The 19,838-nt window shown below is 58.2% G+C and overlaps 1 protein-coding gene across 2 annotated transcripts in view; it reads right to left on the bottom strand.

The window, feature by feature from the left end:
- The window catches only part of INPP5A (inositol polyphosphate-5-phosphatase A), a 245,590-nt gene that overhangs the window by 12,316 nt on the left and 213,436 nt on the right, over positions 1-19,838 (bottom strand). For both annotated transcript variants that reach the window (XM_063670417.1, XM_063670418.1), the window contains 3 exons: positions 19,132-19,227; positions 18,899-18,973; positions 3,523-3,596 (listed from right to left, as the gene is read on the bottom strand). In XM_063670417.1, the coding sequence (XP_063526487.1) occupies positions 3,523-3,596; positions 18,899-18,973; positions 19,132-19,227 (245 nt within the window). The remainder of the gene's footprint in view (positions 1-3,522; positions 3,597-18,898; positions 18,974-19,131; positions 19,228-19,838) is intronic.

The raw sequence follows: 19,838 nt of genomic DNA, 5'->3' as shown, positions 1-19,838 counted from the left end.
ACCACCTCTGCTCACCACTAAGGGCTGATGCCACCTGACCCCGCATCCACTCACAGCCGCCTGGTTTCCAGAGACCAGCGTGGGCGAGACTCATCCCTGCCACCATGGGTCCCTTGTCCCCCAGTAATTCTAAGCACACATGTAGAGCTTTAACACATTACACCCAATGGAAATAGTGCATGGCATGAAAGGCCTTTGGGAGGCTGCATCCTGGGTGCCGTCCTGGCCCGAAGGCACCATCTTACAGCTCAGGGTCCCGCCCGGGAGAGTTCTTTATGTGGAGGCAGAGGCAGCCCGAGGTCTGGCCAGCCTCCTTCCCGCCTGCTCACCCTCCTGCTCCTGTCCACCTCAAACAAGTCACTTTTGTGGCTGTCCCTAAAGAAGGCGCTAGGAAGAAACGTGCTTTTAGTTAAGGACAAAAACTGAGGGCTGTATAAATGTCTGAAATATTAGCACCTTTTCTGGCAAAATGACAGACACCATTCAGTTACAATTCATTCAGAGCAGAGTTCTATTCATCCATGGGGATCAGTGGCAAACACCTTTGCGGGAGAAGACCCCGCTGGTCTTCAGACCCATCTGCCAATGACACGTTTCTTGGCATCATTCTGCCAGCGTGCACACCAACGCCCCGGGTGCGGCTGTTCCTGGAGCTCTGCGCTAGGAATGCTGTCTCCTCTCTGGGTCAGCAGGTGCGGGCTCTCCCCATGGAGTGTCTACTGCCCGTGGGAGGGTCCTGCCCACCAATGCTGACAAGGTGCCTTGAGCCACTCCAAGACGGTGAGCTCACCTCTGCCCAAAAACCGGGGTGGGGACTGTGGCAGTGACGGGAAGATGCACTTGGCTGCTCGGCCGGTTTGCAATGCGTTCACTTGAACAACAACAGCAAAAACTATAAAACGATTCTGAAAACCGGGAGCCACGGCAGGAAGGAGACGCTGCCAGACCAGCAGGTGCAGATGGCGGCTTGGCTCCCAGCTTCTGAGGAGCTGGGTCAGACACAGGCCTCAGGGGCCAGGCCGTGGCAAGGACACCTCCCCACAGCCTCAGGGCCCTGGCAGCCTTCAGGAAAGCACAGGAAGGCCAACGTGTCCTGACAGGCGCGGAGCTGTACGGGGAAGAGTGTGAGGTGGCAGGTGGATGAGCCTGGCACGCAGAGGCACTCGGGACCCCCCGCCAGGGCAGACGCAGAGGGAAAGTGGAAGCCAATCTCACCCAGCCAAATGCCAAAAAGCAAGCCCGGCCTGCGTGGGTACCCTGAGAACGCTGAGGGTTGGGGTCCACGGATCTTTCTGAAATGCCACTGGGCACGTGGACACCCTGGGAATGCTGAGGGTCGGGGTCCACGGATCTTTCTGGAATGCCACTGGGTGCGTGGGCACCCTGGGAATGCTGAGGGTTAGGGATCTATGGATCTTTCTGGAATGCCACTGGGCATGTGGGCACCCTGGGAACGCTGAGGGTCGAGGTCCACGGATCTTTCTGGAATGCCACTGGGCCAGTGTGGGCACCCTGGGAACGCTGAGGGTCGGGGTCCACGGATCTTTCTGGAATGCCACTGGGCGTGTGGGCACCCTGGGAATGCTGAGGATCAGGGTCCATGGATCTTCCTGGAATGCCACTGGGCGTGTGGGCACCCTGGAAATGCTGAGGTTCAGGGGTCCATGGATCTTTCTGGAATGCCACTGGGCACGAGGGGCTCTCTGGGGGCCTGTGTGTCCAGCAGTCAGACTTTAGATCCAAGCAGGATGGGGGAGCCCTCCAGGAAGAGGGGTGTGGGCCTGAGATCCCCTGGGGCTTCCTGCACCTCCTGCAGGATGAGGCCGGCATGCCTGGCAGGGAGACTCGGTGTCTTTGCAGAACAGGAAGGAGCTCGTGAGGAGGGCGAGAGGCCTGGGTCACCACTGCCTTCTGGAGGCTCCTCCAACCTGTTCAAAAACTTCCCCTGGACACCAAAGTGCTCTGTCACTTTCAAGGCTCAGCCCTCAGCACTGCCTCTGGCTTCAGGAAAGCCTGTGTCCCCAAGCTCCCTGAGGCCGCATCCTCAGGCTCCCACCCAAGCTCCCTGAGGCCGCAACCTCCAGCTCCCACCCAAGCTCTCTGAGGCCGCATCTACCGGCTCCCATCCTTGCTCCCTGAGGCCGCATCTTCTGGCTCCCACCCTTGCTCCCTGAGGCCACATCTTCCTGAGGCCGCATCTTCCGGCTCCCACCCAAGCTCCCTGAGGCCGCATCTTCTGGCTCCCACCCAAGCTCCCTGAGGCCACATCCTCAGGCTCCCACCCAAGCTCCCTGAGGCCACATCCTCGGGCTCCCACCCAAGCTCCCTGAGGCCGCATCCTCGGGCTCCCACCCAAGCTCTCTGAGGCCGCATCCTCCGGCTCCCACCCAAGCTCCCTGAGGCCGCATCCTCCGGCTCCCACCCAAGCTCTCTGAGGCTGCATCTTCCGGCTCCCACCCAAGCTCTCTGACGCCGCATCTTCCGGCTCCCATCCTTGCTCCTAGCTGAGAGGCAAAGTCCACATCTGCCAGTGGAAGTCCCCTGCGGCTTCCAACAGTGAGAACTGCTCTGTGCCAGCAAATCTGCATAAAAATGCACACAAACATCCACACCCAGGCACACATCTCCACGCGTGAACACACACACACGTGCACACACATCTGTGGAACACAGCCACATGCATAAGCCCTACACACACAGTCACACATGTTCTCACTCATGCTCACATATGCAACCATGTACACGAGCACACCTTGTGCACACATCCACAACTGTGTGATGCACATCTCATGCACATCTGCACCAGGTCTGCACACACACGGACACCCATGCAACATCTGCACATTCAAACCCAGGCACACACACGCATGCCTTAAACACATCCACACCCACGTAGACACACTGCATTTGGAGGCCCCAATATTCCCAGAAAGATCCATAACACACAGTCCCCATGGGCCCCTCGTGAGCAAATCTGATAAGAACATATTTTGCATATCGGAAAAAACCTTTTTTGAAAAAAGATAACAGAATTACTTATTACTCTCAGCTGCTTGCTTTCTTCATGTCATGAAAAGGGCAGGAGAAGGTGCAGTTTGCACACAAGTGCAGGACACACAGATACATGTGCACACACAAAAACACTATGCATACAAGAACACACACACTCATGCGCACACACACACGTGCACACACACGTGCACACACAGATGCACAGGTGCACACAGACACAGATGCACACGTGCACACACAGACACACGTGCACACACACACTCGTGCACATGTGCACACAGACACACAGACGCATATGTTCACACAGACACAGACGCACCTGTGTACACAGATGCACAACACACACGTGTACACACAGGTATGGTACACACACTCCGGATGCACACAGAATGCACACGCTCATGCCCAGCACACACTGGCACACACAGACACACAGATGCACCAGAGACTGGAAGGGTGGAGACGCCGCCTTCCCGGCCGGGTTCATCCAGCAAACAGCATGCTCCTTACCTGGGAGGGAACGAGATGTCCAGTTCATACAGTCTGTCCTTAAAGACAGACAACTCCTTGTCAAACTCCAAGAGCTAAAGAAAAGAAAGAGCAGAAAATAAAGTCACATTGGTTTTCCTCGCTGGGGGCACGTGTGTCTGTGTGCAGCTGGGATGCTTGAATGCTCGGTGTGACATTTGCCCTTCCCAGAGCTGCCACATCTGCCACCAGAAAGCTCTGTGGTGCCAGCAGGCTCTGGTGTCCGCCTGCCTCTGCTGCAGACAGTGGGACCTGCGCTGCCCGTTACAGGCGTGCTCTGCCCACCCAGAGACCTTTCTCTGTTGGGGACGCCAGAGAAGCACTCGTGGCCTCGGGCACTGCCATGGCAGCCCCAGCAGCAGCCCCTCTCGGCCTTTCCTCCCTAGGGCTGGCTCCCCCAGCAAAAGGAACACAGCTCCTGTCCTGCCCAGAGTGTCAAGTAACCTGCAGAGTAAGCAATGTCAGCTTTGTGAGAACAGGTCAGGGAGAATGGCCCCAAGGTGCACACTGGTGAGATTCTGGCAGCAGCTCAGGGGCAAAATGTTCATTCCTACATGCACCGGAGGCAGCAAATGGCCTTGTCCCCTGAGACTCTTCCAAAACAAGCCCCAGGCGAGCATTGCCTCCCACACCTGCAGGACTGGCCCGGCCCAGCCCGCCCATGTTTCTGAGCAGACACCACGTGCACCCTCCCACCCTTGCAGGACTGGCCCGGCCGTGTTCCTGAGCAGTCACCACACACACCCTCCCACCCGTGTAGGACTGGCCCCGGCCATGTTCCTGAGTGTCACCATGCACACCCTCCCACTGCAGCAGGACTGGCCCCGGCCATGTTCCTGAGTGTCACCACGCACACTCTCCCACTGCAGCAGGCCTGGCCCTGGCCGTGTTCCTGAGTGGTCACCACACACACCCTCCTACCACAGCAGGACTGGCCTGGCCGTGTTCCTGTGCGGTCACCACGCACACCCTCCCTGGTGCTATTCATTAGTCATGTCCCCACAACTGTGCAGGGCATGGCACTGAGCTAGAGCTCCCTCAAAACCATGCCTATCCCAGCTCTTCCTGTGACCTCGTCCATCATCCCTGAAACGGACAATCAGCAGTCTCGTGCACACAGTCATTACCCTGTGCCAGGCTGCTACCTGAGCCACCGGACCAGGCCTCCTGCCTGGAGCACAGGTGTTCACAGCCCCGCTGCCTCTTGCCTCCTAAGAGGGTACAGCTCCAGTTCCCCTTCCAGGGAGCAACTCTCTCCCTCCAGCACCCACAGCCTCTGGGAAGGGCCCCAAGTCAGCTCCTAAGTGGGGTGGGGATGCAGCAGAGGTCTCCGGAGACGGATGCCCCTCCTCAAAGGCAGAGTAGGGGCATGGATCCTGGACCAATTCTGCACATGTGTGTTTATGTGTACGCAGGCGTGTGTGTGTTTGCATGCAGGCACGTGTTCATGCGTGCGCAGGCATGTGTGTGTTTGCATGCAGGCATGTGTTTATGCATACGCAGGCATGTGTGCATGCAGGCATGTGTGTGTTTGCATGCAGGCACGTGTTTATGCATATGCAGGCATGTGTGTTTACATGCAGGCACGTGTTTATGCATACACAGGCATGTGTGCATGCAGGCATGTGTGTGTTTGCATGTAGGCATGTGTTTATGTGTATGCAGGCATGTGTGTGCATGCAGGCATGTGTTTATGTGTGCACAGGCATGTGTGTGCATGCAGGCACATGTTTATGCATACACAGGCACGTGTGTGTTTGCATGCAGTGTTTATGTGTGCGCAGGCATGTGTGTTTGCATGCAGGCATGTTTATGTGTGCGCAGGCATGTGCGTGTGTGCATGCAGCACGTGTTTGTGTACAGGCATGTGTGTGCACGCAGGCACATGTTTATGTGTGCACAGGCATGTGTGTTTGCATGCAGGCACGTTTATGTGTACGCAGGCATGTGTGTGTTTGCCTGCAGGCATTTACTCAGATACATTCATACACAGGCCTATAAACACACATCATCTCTAGGTCATTCTGGAGCTTGAGTTTGAGGGTCCCCCACATCAGAGATGCAGCAGGGTCCCCAGTCCAGCATGGGTCCCACTGGCTTCTCAGGTGTGGAGGTGAGGAGGCAGCAGGGAGGCTGCCAGCTGCTAGGTGCCACGCGGTTCTTGGCTCTGCAGGCACCAGCTATGAGACTAGGAGCCCAGATTTCCCTAAGGCCTGCCCAGGAGCATCTATGAGATCTGCTGAGAGTCAGAAAGGAGCCACTGCCATCCTGTGGCTTTCACCAAAATGCTGATGGCAGGTTCCCTGAATCTCTATGATACAACATGTTTCCAGATTTCAGGAAGGCACTGGAAGGAGGGGATCAGATCTCCCTTGCACCACCAAACCCTCTCATTCCTCCCAATGTAACTCAGACCTTTCAAGAATCCCAAGTATGGTTTTTAAGTTATTTATTTATTTATTGAGACAGAGTCTCCCTCTGTCACCCAGGATGGAGTGCAGTGGTGTGATCTCGGCTCATTGCAACCTCTGCCTCCTGGGCTCAAGTGATTCTCCTGCCTCAGCCTCCCGAGCAGCTAGAATTACAGGCGTGTGCCACCACTCCCGCCAAGTCTTTATTTTTTGTAGAGATGGGGTCTTGCCACATTGCCCTGGCTTGTCTGAGACTCCTGGCCTCAAGCAATCCTCCTGCCTCAGCCTCCCCAAGTGTTCTACTGCGCCCAGCCCCAAGTACATTTTTATATTACTGCCATGCATGAGTCCACAAAAAGCAGCTCGCCTTAGTCTACATGTTTTTAAGCTTTACACAAATGTTCTTCCTTCTTCATCCCACCCTGCTCCAGAAGCTCAGCTACTCCTGGTTCTCTGTGGGACCTGCTGGTGGGGCTGTGTCTCTCCATCACCGGGTACTGGGTGGCCAGTGTTCTGAAGGCTGAGTTGGCTCCTGAGAGAACTCTAAGTGTGTGGGTGGGGTTTTCCACCAGCTCTTTGACTGAATGCCTCCACTTCTCCTGGTGTGTATTTTTGTGGTTGTTCTGGAAACCTGCTGCCACTTGCATTCTTGTAGGTAATAGGACATTTTTCCCACATTGCTTTAAAAATCTTCTCTTCATGTTTGACGTTCCGCTGTTTCACTCTGACATGTCTGTGTGTGGATTTACTTCCGTTCCTCCTGCTCAGGACTCACCATGCTTCGTGAGGTTTATGTCTTGGATAATTCTGGAAAACACCCAGCCATCGACTCTCCAGTGTGCCCCTTGTGAACCCTCACTGTGCGAGCACTGGGCTCTTCCCTCCTCTCCCAGCCCCGACCCTCCTGTCCCATCCTGCCACGTTTCTGTGCTGCATTCTGGGCCATTCCCCAGGCCTGCCATCCCATTCCTCAATCCCTTCTCCAGCTGTGTCTACTCCAGCACTTAATTCATCCCTGGAGCTTTTAATTTTAATGATAATAGTTCTACAAGTCCTACATTTTTTTAATCTGTTGGGATTTTTTTCATAGTGTGGTACTTATGTTTCTAATTCTGTCATGCTTTTAATAATTTACAATATTATTTTATAATTTGTATCAATTATTCGATGATTTGACATTATTGAGGGTCTGCCCTGCCTTTGTTGTATTTCTGGACTCTTGCTATCTGTGGAATGTGTCCTTATGTGGTTCACAGTTTGCGACTGTAAGATCGTCTTTGGTGGGTCTTGATTTTTGGGAATTTTTTTAGTTGTGACAATGAATGTGGACCTGCCCTCCAAAGTGACCGACTGGGTCCCTGCACTGCACTGGCCTCCCACAGCTCGGAGTCACCCGGGGTGACTGTTTATGGCTGTTCTCAGCAAGCTTCCTCATGGCACCCTCAGGCTCCACCCCATCGTGCTGTCCCCAGGCTCCGCCCCACCATGCCACTCACCTGCTGAGCGCACTGTCCCCAGGCTCCTCCCCACCATGCTGTCCCCTGCCAGCCCTGCCATCCTCAGCAAGCTTCCTCGTGGCACCCCCAGGCTCCTCTCCCACCGGTGCTGCTCACCTGCTGAGTGCACTATCCCGAGGCTCCTCCCCACCGTGCTGTCCCCTGCCACCCCCAGAGCTCCATGGCAGGGATGTGTCTGTCTGTCTTGTTAACCCAGAGCAGGGCCTGGCTCGGAGCAGGCACCTAGTGTTGTCAAATGAACACATGCCCCCGCAGTGCACCGCGGTGCCTTTCCTGTTCCCAGCGTGTGGTCTCCAGACAATCTAGGCATTTGCTTTCTTTCTCACATCAAGTTACTGCCTCGATGACACTCTAGTAAAACTTGAAAAGCTGGAGATGCAAGTTCATAGCAGTCTCAGGGGCCTGTGCCACCCAGAGACGGGCATGTGGCACCCGAAGACGCCATGACCTCCGCAGAGCACACCAGGGAGTCGAGGTCGAACCAGACACGGCACGAAGCCTGGGGGTCCCAACACATTTTTAGTCTAAGAATCCAAAGAGCCTGGCTTTGTGGTTTGCTTTTGCCAAGTGTGTATTTATATTATGCGGATGCAAACTCTTTCTGAAATGCCCCCTGGAAACAAGATGCTCTCACCAGATGCCAAATTCTTTCTCTGAAAGTGGGTCCCGCTCCCCGCGCTTACCGTGGAAACACTGCCTGCTGCGTCCCGAGATGCAGGGCGGCAGGCCTGTCTGCCACAGTTAGACCTGGGGCTTCTCCTCAAACTCCCCTCAGGAAGACAGTGGACAACGGACCGCCCAGGAAGGACAGGCCCAGCTGTGCAGATGGGAAACCGAGCGTCGTCCTGCCTTGACCTGGGCCGCGGGAGAGAAGGGCCCGGGCGTCATGAGGAAGCACACGCTGCGCCACAGGCACCCCGTACCAGAGATGGGCAGAGGAGAGGAGAGTCCTCAGCGAAGCTCCCACTCAGGTGAGCCAGAACGACAGCTCTGCTGTGCAGGGCCCTCCAATGCCACGTCCTGAATGAAGTCGTCCCGGATCGGCATTCCTCCAGCCTTCTGCAGTGACCCCAGAGCTTTCACAGCTGTGGGGGACACAGTCCTGGACAGCAACAAAGTGCAGGAGCACAGATAGCCTCTGGCAGTGAGGGCTGTGCTCACGGCAGGCCCACAGCTCTCATGGAGCACTCAGGGAACTCTGGAGCCCAGAAGGACCATCGCCCCACGCAGGCGTGCGGCACAGTGTCCGACCCTGGCTCTGGCTCCAGCAACCACCAGCACCCCTCAAGTCCTCAGCACCCCAATCCTCGGTGCTGGCCCGGCGCCTGTCTAGGCTGCAGCCGGGCCCGAGCTGTGCCTTCTCACGTGGGCCTCTGAGGGCCTGGGGCTGCTCCACCTCCTAGAAGCAGCAGGTGCTGCAGAGGCTGGGCGTGTGTGCAGAGGGAGCGAGTAGCTGGAGCTCTTGGCTGACATGAATTCATTTAGCTTCAGAGAGCAGAGCACCGGGCTTCCTGCACAGTGTGGCTATCGCACAGTGTGGCTATCACCCAGGGTGGGTCATCCCTGCCTCTGGCCGCCAGAGTCCAACAGCATGGGGTCTGTGAGCACGGTGCTGCGTGGCTGAGCACTGAAGTCGCGAGGTCACAGCCCTGAGTGAGTGTCCTCAGCCTGGTGAATGCACCAGGCACAGTGAGCACGGGACTGCGCATCAAGGGGCACGTGAACAAGAATAGGGAGAACAGGCCCGGGGGGCTCTGAGGACGCCAGGGCTACCTCCGTGGGCTGGCGTGGGCATGGGGCCGGGGCTCTTGCAGGGCAAGGGGGTCACTGATGCTTACGGCTGGGGCTCCTGCAGGGTGAGGAGGGCGCCAGGCCGCAGGACACAGACTGTTCACTGTAGCCGGACACCCCTGAGAACCCCCCACCACCTCCCTTCCCGAGAGCTTCGATGTTAGCAGGAATGGGGGTGCCCGGGGACACACCCTGACGTGGAGCCCCACCTACTGGAACTTCTGATGCTGGGCCCCTCCGGCTACCACAGCACAGCAGCGAGTGAATCCCCAGGCAGCCCCTAAGGCCTGTCGGTGCAGGTTCTGGAAGCCGGAAATCCCAGGCTCAGGTGTTTCTGAACCACTCCAGGCCTGTGCACCCTTCGAAAGTTCCTGAGGCAGAAGCCACAGAGTGTGGCTGCAGCTTCTCAGTCTGGGCACAGCCCATGAGGCGCCTCAGGGGATAAGACCCCCGACCCTCCTCTACACTCGTGGGTGGAGAGACCTTTGCCCAGATCACAGGATTCTGAGGACCCCTCACTACCGCGGGGGTCTTCCCTGGTGCATCCAAGCTGGCACTGAGGGGCCTGGGGACTTCCTGTCCCCCTAAGGACACTGCTGGTCCCTGGGGGGCTCCGAGTGTGTGGACGGGCACGTCCTCACTGCGGCCTGGGCCATGCTGACCTGCTGCACACTCGGGGCCTCAGTCAGAAGAATACCATGCACAGTGCTCTGGAAATCAGAACTCTACCTTCGGGGAGAAAAGTCTCTGCAACTCCTCACCCTACATGTAAACAAAGTTCAGTATCACTGTTGGCTGAACCAATGATTGGCATTGACAGGGAAACGTGATGGCAGAAAAACTAAAAACCCAGCTTTCCAATCCTGTTCAGGAGGAACAGGGTCTGACTACAAGTGACGAAACCCAATCCTCAGGAGACAGGGCCACTGGACACCGTGGGAGAGTCCCACAGCCACGGGAGCCCACATGTGGCCCACAGCCACAGGAGACCCCACGTGGGCCACACCATGGGAGACCCCACACGGCCCACATCCACAGATAGCAGCTCCCAGCCTCGTGTTCCTCATGAGAGGAGACAAAGGACGGTCTAAGGCTTTTCAGCAGCTCTGGGTGTCCTTCCTCAGCACCTGCCCATAGATAAGACAGTCCAGGACAACAGGAAAACAGCCGAGCTGGGGTCAGCTGGGGACCCATTCCATGGTGCTGTGCTATGGGGTCAGCCAGAGACCCACGTCATCACACTGGCCCATGGGGTCAGCTGGGGACCCAACGACATTGCACTGGCCCATGGGGTCAGCCGGGGACCCAGGTCATGGCGCCGGGCTGTGGGGTCGGCCGGGGACCCACGACATCGCACTGGCCTGTGGGGGGTCAGCCAAGGACCCACACCACGGCACTGTGTTGTGGGGTCAGCCAGGGACCCACAACATTGCACTGGCCTGTGGGGTTGGCCAGGGACCCACGCCATGGCGCTGGCCTGTGGGGTCAGCTGGGGACCCACACCACGGCACTGTGTTGTGGGGTCAGCCAGGGACTCACAACATTGCACTGGCCTGTGGGGTCGGCCGGGGACCCATGCAATGGTGCTGGGCTATGGGGCTTGGCTTTCCAGCCTCTCTGCTCCGCTGTGGCCCAGCCCTCAACAGCCACCAAGTCATCCATCCAGGCTGTTTGGCAAGGGTTCTGCACACACACAGTCATGTGTCACGTAACAACGGGGATACGGTCTGAGAAACACACCCTCAGGCGATTTCGTTGTGGGACATCACAGCGCGTGTACGCTCCATGCCTGGGCTGTACGGTGGGAGGCCCGTGGCTCCAGGGCTGCAGACCCACACAGCAGGCCACTGTACTGAACACTGCAGGTGGCAGTAACACAGTGTAAGTACCTGGGCATCTGAACGTATCTAAACATGGAGAGGGAACAGTAAAAACACGGTCTAAAGAAGAAAAAGCATGAGGCTCTGTGGAGCCCCGCTCACAAAGGAGCTGGCAGGGCTGGGAGGGGCTTGGGGCTCGGGGTGAGCGGGTGAGCGGGCGGGGGTGAGCGGGAAGGCCTGGGATCAACTGTGCACTGCAGACTTTAGAAATGCCCAGTGCTGAGAGTAACAATGTCAGACTTTATAAATACCGAGCGCTGAGACGCTGAGAGTAACAGAATGTACTGAAATGTATTTTCTCGTAATAAGTTAACCTTAACTTATTGAAACTTTTTTACTTTACAAACTTTAACATTTTTCAACTTTTCACTCTTTCGTCAAATTATACTTGGCTTAAAACACACTGTATAGCTGGATAAAATATTCTGTTTATACTATAAACTTTTTGCCTATTCTTTATATTTAATATTTCAAAATTTTAACACATTTTTTGATAAAAATGAAGACAACGACACCGACACGGGCCTAGGCCGGCACGGGGTCAGGATCATCGACATTCCTCTCTGCCGCCTGTGTGTCCCACGGAAAGGCCCTCAGCGGCAACCACCCGCATGGAGCCTCACCTCCTATGATAACGGCGCCTTCCTCTCGGTGGACCTGCCTGAAGGACCTGAGGCTGTTTACAGTACCTTTTTTTTATTAAGTAGAAGGAGTGCATTACAGTAATGGTAAGAAGTGTGGGAGAAGAAACGCAGACACCAGTAACACACTTGTTTATTGCTGCTCTAAAGTATGACGCGCTGGGCATCCCTGAGTGTGCCAGACTCTCCCACAGCTGGCGGCGCAGGGGCTCCTTCACACCAGTGCCGCCACGCTGCGATGTCACAACAGTTACATCACACAGTGAGAGGAAGCTTTTCAGCCCCACTGTCAGATTATCGAACCTTAGTCACATATGTAGTCTGTTGTTGACTGCAACGACATTGTGACGTGACTGTATACACGCACGCACACAAGTGCATACAGGTACACGCACACATACGCATGCATACATCACACACACGAGTGCACACGTGTACACACACATATGCACAAACACACACAAGTGCACACATGCATATGCACACATACATACACCACACACACTAGTGCACATGCACACACATGCGTACACACCACACATGTGAGTGCAAACATGTACACACACCACACACACGAGTGCACAGATGTACATGCACACACGTGTACACACACACTCCCCCCCCACACACACACCACACACACTTGCTTTGCTCTTCAATTCCTAACCGGGCCAAGGAATTCCAGGCCAGGCGGAATCTGAGTGTGTTGCCATCTTTACTTCTGAGCTGCCAATCTGACCACCCAATGACGGGGTCCCTACAAGCAGCTCTGGGGATGCCTCCTTGGGGCCCAGGCAGAGGCGACTCCACAGTTTGGTGTGTGCACAGGTGTGCCTGGACATATGTCTGAGGGCTGTGTGCGCCAGGTACATGTGCCAAACGTTTGTGTCTGGACACGTGTATGGCTGGACTGCAGGGTATGGCTTCACTGTCACCACTGAACACTCCCCAGTCTTCCTCAGTCTCCAAGAGAGACCTGCAGAGCTGTGTCCGGCCCCCGGAGCCTCCTCTGGGGTCAGCACCTGCTCCTGGGTGGCCAGGGCCTCCCTCAGGCCTCAGCTGCTGCCGCTAGGGTCTGCCTAAACTTTCTAACTAAAAAGCAAACCTCCCCCCCAACACCCACTCACATGTACACGCCTGCTAACACACATACACGCACATACCTGCTCATATGCATACGCCTGCTCACACACACACGCTCACACATGCTCACACACTCACCTGCTCAAATGCATATGCATACACACTCACACATGCTCATACAGGCTCACATGCACACACCTGCTCACACATGCTCATGCATGTACACGCCTGCTCACACACACACACACACCCGCTCATGTGCACACGCCTGCTCTCACACATGCTCACACACGCTCATATGCATATGCTTGCTCACACACACATGCTGAGACACCTGCTCACATACCGGCTCACACACTTGCCTGCTCACATGCATATGCACATACGATCACACACACACACATACTATCACCACACATACTCATACAGGCTCACATGCATATGCCTGCTCACACACGTCTGCTCACGCTCACACATGCACTCGCCTGCTCACAAGCATATGCACACACTCACACTCATGCATACTCATACAGGCTCACATGCGTATGCCTCTTCACACACGTCCGCGCACACACGCTCACACACACTCCAGTAAGCACAACCCCAAGGCAAGTTGTGGGGAAGCTGGAAAACTCCAGGAAGAAGGAGCAGGCTGGGGCTGCCCCAGATTTTCGGTGGCCAGGGGCTCCCTCCTTCCCATGGGGACTGAATGGGATTCCTTGGCCAGCGTCCTGCCTGGGTGGTGGTGTTTCAGGACTGCTCAGTGGACCAAGGCCACTTTCCCACCCTGTCTTCTGAGTTAGAAGGCCCCCAGTTTTGGCAGTGCAAAGCAAAAATAAAAGGAAATTCGTGTGTGGTTTGAAATGAACTTGAACCTTCAAGCTGCTTAAACGGTACTGGAGCCAGGGGGTGGAAGGTTGAGGGCCCCAGGCTGTCCTCTGTCCACTGTGATGCCCCCAGGCCCATACGCACTTGCCCCCACACACTGACCAGCCCTTAGCCCGGTGCCTGAGAGAAAACCCCAGGGCAGCCCGGCTGGGAATCCCCGTCGCTCACTCGTGAGCCTGTCTCCTGACAGAGGCCTCCTGGCCTGGGCCTGCCTCCATCCTCATCGGACACGGGCTCACCGTGATGCTCCTACGTCGGCACTGTGCCAGACACTCCGAACATGCGGTCTTTACCTCCCCGGGCCTTCCTGCCTACAGGAGAGGCAGAGGTACGCACGACTGTGATATAAACACAAAGCTGCGCAGGGACCATGGCGGCCGTGTTGCGGGGGGATCCCGTGTGGCTGGAGGGTCCTGGCGTGTCCCTACTCAGCCACTGGCTCTGAGAAGTTGGAGGGAGCCTCGCCCTGCATGGCCGGCACGGGGGCTGTTGCCCCCGGAATGATGTAGGTGAGGGTCCCTGCTGCGGCTGGAACAAAATACCAGACAGAAGAGGTTTCTGATTAGAAACTGCACGCGTTGCTGTTGAATTGATAATTTGTATCTCTCTGAGATTTTTCACAAACATGATCACCAGTTTCGCACGGTCTCCCACATTCTTCTTGATTACAAAGTGAAGGCAGGCAGGGCCGTGTGGACAATGACAAAGCAGCGGCTGATCCTGGGCATCTGTCAGGGGCTGTCCCGGCCGCGGCTCACGCCGCTCCTGCAGAGACACTGGCGCTGATAAAGGAACGAGGCCCAGAAAATCAATGCACCTGAGGCTACAGCAGTTGCTAAACACACAGAAAACACCTCCCTCCAAGAGGCCGGCGCTGCGGAAACTCCCAAGCCTGGCCCTGGGACAGCCGAGGAAAATTTAATCTCTCCAAATCCTCACCAGGGCACTCCATCCTGCAGCCCTGACAGCCACACTTATAATTAATTATACAATTTCGATGGGAATATCGACTAAACAAAGCTATAAATCATAGGAAAAGTCAATAGGCATGGACACATTCAATCATGTCCCGGCGAATGATTACTGCTCTTAAAATACAATAATTATTTTCAGGAGCCAGCTTGAATTAAATTTCTGTCAGACGGGTACAAGACCGGCGGCTGATGAAGGATGCGATGGACTCGGGGCTGTCACTGGCGCAGGCGCATCCATCCTGCGGACGGAGAGTTTGTTCTCCACGGCTGCGGTGCTGTGTGGTTAACCGGACCCTGGAGATGGGATTATCTGCCCACGCTCCCCGTCCGACCAGCTTGACCCTCCGTCGATGGGGACAACTCCCAATTTCTGGGCACGACTGACTTGGTGTGCCGGCACCTCAGGCAAGTGCGAGGGCACCCGGGTCAGCAGGAACCCACGGGGCGTTCCCGAAGGCGCCGTCGTCCCAGGCACCGAGCAGAGAGGATTTGATCAGCCCGACAGGAAGGCCGCGCCATCGGCTCTTCTCACCAGAAGCAGCCTCACAAGGCGCCTCCTGAGCTGGGGCCGCCTATCCGCCTGGGACTCCCGACATATCCACACAGTGCCAGAGGCCTCCGCAGTCACACGGGGTGTTTTCATTCAGAATCAAATCCAAAAGTTCTCTCAAATACTCAGATTAATTTTCCTCTAAAGGTAGGAAACACTGTAGGGCATGGTGGCTGCCGACGGCAGGGGCGTGCTCTGTGTCAAAATGCTGAGAGAAAAGGAGGACTTTGGACGCACATGAAAGACAATTGCTCCCAGATGCTCTAGACGCACCCCTCCACGCCGCGCCCCCTCCACGCCCCGCGCCCCCTCCACGCCCCGCGCCCCCTCCACGCCGCGCCCCCTCCATGCCGCGCCCCCTCCACGCCCCGCACCCCTCCACGCCCCGCACCCCCTCCACGCCGCACCCCCTCCGCCCCGCGCCCCCTCCATGCCCCGCACCCCCTCCACGCCGCGCCCCCTCCACGCCGCGCCCCCTCCACGCCGCACCCCCTCCACGCCCCGCGTCCCCTCCATGCCGCACCCCCTCCACGCCCCGCGCCCCTCCACGCCCGGCGCCCCCTCCACGCCCCGTGCCCCTCCACGCCGCACCCCCTCCACGCCCCGCGCCCCTCCACGCCGCACCCCCTCCACGCCCCGCGCCCCTCCACGCCGCACCCCCTCCACGCCGCACCCCCCTCCACGCTGCACCCCCTCCACGCCGCACCTCCCTCTACGCCGCACCCCCCTCCACGGCCATGCCCCTCCATGCCGCACCCCCTCCAAGCCGCACTCCCTCCACGCCGCACCCCCCTCCACGCCATGCCCCTCCACGCCGCACTCCCTCCACGCCGCACTCCCTCCACGCCGCACTCCCCTCCACGCCGCACCCCCCTCCACGCCCTGTGCCCCTCCACGCCCTGTGCCCCTCCGCGCCGCACCCCCCTCCACGCCCTGTGCCCCTCCGCGCCGCACCCCCCTCCACGCCCTGTGCCCCTCCGCGCCACACCCCACTCCATGCCACACCCCTCCATGCCGCACCTCCTCGCCACGCCCCTCCACACCACACCTCCTCCACACCACGCCCCTCCACACTGCGCCCCCCTCCACTCTCCACCCCTCTCCATGCCACGCCCCCCTCCACGCCATAGCCCCCTCCACGTCACACGCCCCTCCATGCCACACCCCACTCCACGCAGCCCCGGCTGGGACCTGTCCCCCGCCACCACCCTACCTGTGGATGAGGGAGCCTCCCTCTTCCCTGTCTCCTTGCTCCTTCCAAAACATTCCATCTCCCTTGGCTGCCCTGGAATCCTCCTCCAAGGGACCCTCCACTTTTTCACGCCCTGTGCAAGGTCCCTGGAGACTTCGCTCCCCTGGCACTGAGGAGCCAGCTCTGCTAGGGAGACCCTGAAATCACCTCCTCCAAGCTCCAGCAGCCATGCAGCTGCGAGGACGGCAGCCCTGTCTCCCTCCGGGGCACCCGCCTCCACCCAGAAGCCTCCTGGGCACCCGCCTCCACCCAGACGCCTCCTGGGCACCCACCTCCACCCAGACGCCTCCTGGGCAGCTGCCTCCACCCAGACGCCTCCTGAGCACCCCCCCTTCACGCAGACGCCTCCTGGGCACCTGCCTCTACCCAGACACCTCCTGTGCACCCCCCTTCACGCAAACACCTCCTGGGCACCTGCCTCTACCCAGACACCTCCTGGGCACCTGCCTCTACCTAGACACCTCCTGTGCACCCCCCTTCACGCAGACACCTCCTGTGCACCCCTCTTCACGCAGACACCTCCTGGGCACCTGTCTCCACCCAGAAACCTCCTGGGCACCTGCCTCCACCCAGACACCTGTGCTCCCCAGGCTCTCCCTGCTCCCCACTGATGAGGCCGGGGTGTGCCACCCAGGAGTGTCCTGTAGCTGGAGGCACCCTGGAGCCCAGAGTCCCACAGGAAGAGCCAGACAGGGGCAGCGGGAGCCACAGACAGGCCGCCCCACCAGGCCCTGGAGGCTTGAGAAGGAGGCTGGGGGGCTCCACCAGGTACAGGTGGTGGAGCTGGGGAGAGCGCCCAGTGCCTCCCACAGATGGAGCAGGAGGAAACCCAGCCTGCCTGGATGGAGAGAAGGGGAGGAGACCTTAGGCTTGCCTAGGCTGATGGGGCCTTGTGGGGACAGGACACCAAGGCCTGACCCCACCCCAGTGGGGGAAGGGACCATGAGCTCCTGCAGCAGGTGAGAGGGACAGGCACAAGAGGCCCAGGCACCATGGAGGAGTGGGTGTCACGGGAGCCTTGGGCTCTGGGTTGATGAGGGGCAGGAGGCAGAAGTGACTTCCCGAGAGGACAGGAGCGTGGGGTCTGGGGGCCGTTGGGGAGGCAGCGAATGCCATCCTGGAGTGGAGGTTCTGGGCCTGGGACTCAGGGCTGGCAGTGTCCGCTGGGCTGGGCGTGCCCCTCTGTCTGGCACTGAGAGGCCCCAGCTCTTCCTAAGCACTTTGCATGCACTGACCCATAAGCCCCCAAACCCCACGAGGGGAAACTGAGGCACGGACACCTGGCTGGCCCAGGATGCTAGGATGTGAATGCAGCTGCACTGGCCTGGGTCCACCCGCCTGTGCTCCCTCACTTCTCCCACAGCCACTCCCCAGACAGCTTCCTGAGGACAGGGGCCACCTGCCCTGATGCAGCGCCGAGGGAACCACAGCTGGCTCAGGAGAGCCCTAGGAACCGATGCCAAGGTTTCCAGATCTTGGATGCTGGCTCCTTGCACATGGCATCACATGTGGCTTGGAATCGCCACAGTGGGCGTGTTTACAGAAATCAGCCAAGGCCGCACATGGGCCCCGGCCAGCTGCTGCGTGGTTCCTGGTTCTTTGCGCTGATAAACATTTGTAAATACATTAAAAATGGGACAAAAGTAGACCACAATAAAAAATAAAAATTGTAAAGAGAGTGCGTAGGCCGCCCCTCAGCGCTCGCCTACACTGATCCCTCCAAGGGAAGACTCACGATTTCAAAACCAACAGCAGGTCCAGCAGCCGGGGCTGTCTCTCAGTGGCAGGGGCCACCTCTCTGTGGACTGACCTGAGCCGCACGTTCCCATTGACACACACTTGTTTACACATGTGCTCAGGGACACACAGCGGCACACCCACCCCACAGAGGCGGATACGCACTCAGTGCACATGTGCACACGCACGCACTAGTGCACACACACGTGCTCACACACAGACCCACACACAGCAAGTCGAGCGACGGGAGTGTGAGGAACCTGCTCCCTTCAGTCTCCCACTTCAGAGCAAGGCCCGAGGCCCCGCCGGTTCACTCTGAGACAAGGGGGTTTCCTCCCCACCCCACAGCACCAGCATCTCCCCTCACACATGTGGGGGTCTCTGAAGCTGATGGGTTGAGCGTCACGCTGCCCGAGGACAGGACAGTGACACAGAGCCTCCACCCAACCTGGCCCAGGGTGCCGGATGCACCCAATATGTGTCCCCAGCAGTCTGCCTTGCACTGGCTCAGAACTGAGCCCTGGAGGTGGCAGGGACAAGGCAGGGTGGTCCCAGGTAAGCAGAGGTAATGGGAAGGCCTAGGGGCATGGGTGTCCCAGGATGGGGGAGCCGCCACATCGGACCACAAACTCACCGCGGTGCCGTTGTTGTCTCGGAAAACCTCCTGGTTGAAGTAGTCGAAGAGTTTCTTTTCTAACTGGAGCATAACCTGTGAAGTCAGAGTGGCCCATGAGCACCTGAGCTCCCCCAGCCTTGTGCGTGTCCCCCAGCCCCCACCACCCCAGGCAGGCAGGGCAGCCCTGAGGGAAGCTGCAGAGTCCCTCGCAGGCCCCGTGTGTCACCCGCCCAGTCACAGGCCCCGCTCACCTTCCGGTCGTTGTCCGACTCACGAAATATGAGCTTCACCACTTCATTGGTGTCGGCAGCCCGGACCGTCTGCATGGTGGCTTTTGTGCAGAGCGTCTGCAGAAAGACAGCAACGGAGATAAGTCCCAGGGGGGCCCACCTGCCCATGGCAGTGTCACCTGACACCCCGAGTCAGTGGGATGGGATGGCTGGTTCCAGACAGCAGCTGGTGTCACATCCAGATTTCCACATCTGGGGTCAGGGGCCACTCCCGCAACAGCCAACCCTCACACGTGCGAAGGGCCTGAGGCCGGCTGCTCCCCAACAAAGGGTGGCCGCAACCGTGAGGCCACCCCGGAGCTGCTGCTGCCCACAGAGCTCCTTTGGGGCAAAAGCCAGAGCAACACCAGCAGGCGCCGAAGGCACAGCAGCACTGAGAACAGCACAGAGGGTGCCTGTGGGGGCACATGGCCGGCCTCCTCCCGCTCGCTCTCTCCCGTCCCTGAACTCCCTCGAGAGCTGTTTGACTGTGACAACGGGTAACAGCTGCAGGCGGCTTGACCAGGAACCGTCTCAACAGGCTCATCTGGTGAAGCCGACGTGGGAGGGACGGCTGAGGTCACACGCCTGCTTTGTGGTGTTAACAGGCTCAAACCAGGCCCTGGGGCGCAGGCTGAGGTGGGCAGGGGCCCAGAGGCAGGTGGACAGGACCCAAGAACAGCTCGGGC

Source organism: Pongo pygmaeus, chromosome 8 (genome assembly GCF_028885625.2).
Source record: "Pongo pygmaeus isolate AG05252 chromosome 8, NHGRI_mPonPyg2-v2.0_pri, whole genome shotgun sequence".
Classification (NCBI taxonomy): Eukaryota; Metazoa; Chordata; class Mammalia; order Primates; family Hominidae; genus Pongo; species Pongo pygmaeus.
Note: the sequence above shows the minus strand (reverse complement) of the source record. Positions and strands in the feature narration are given on the sequence as shown.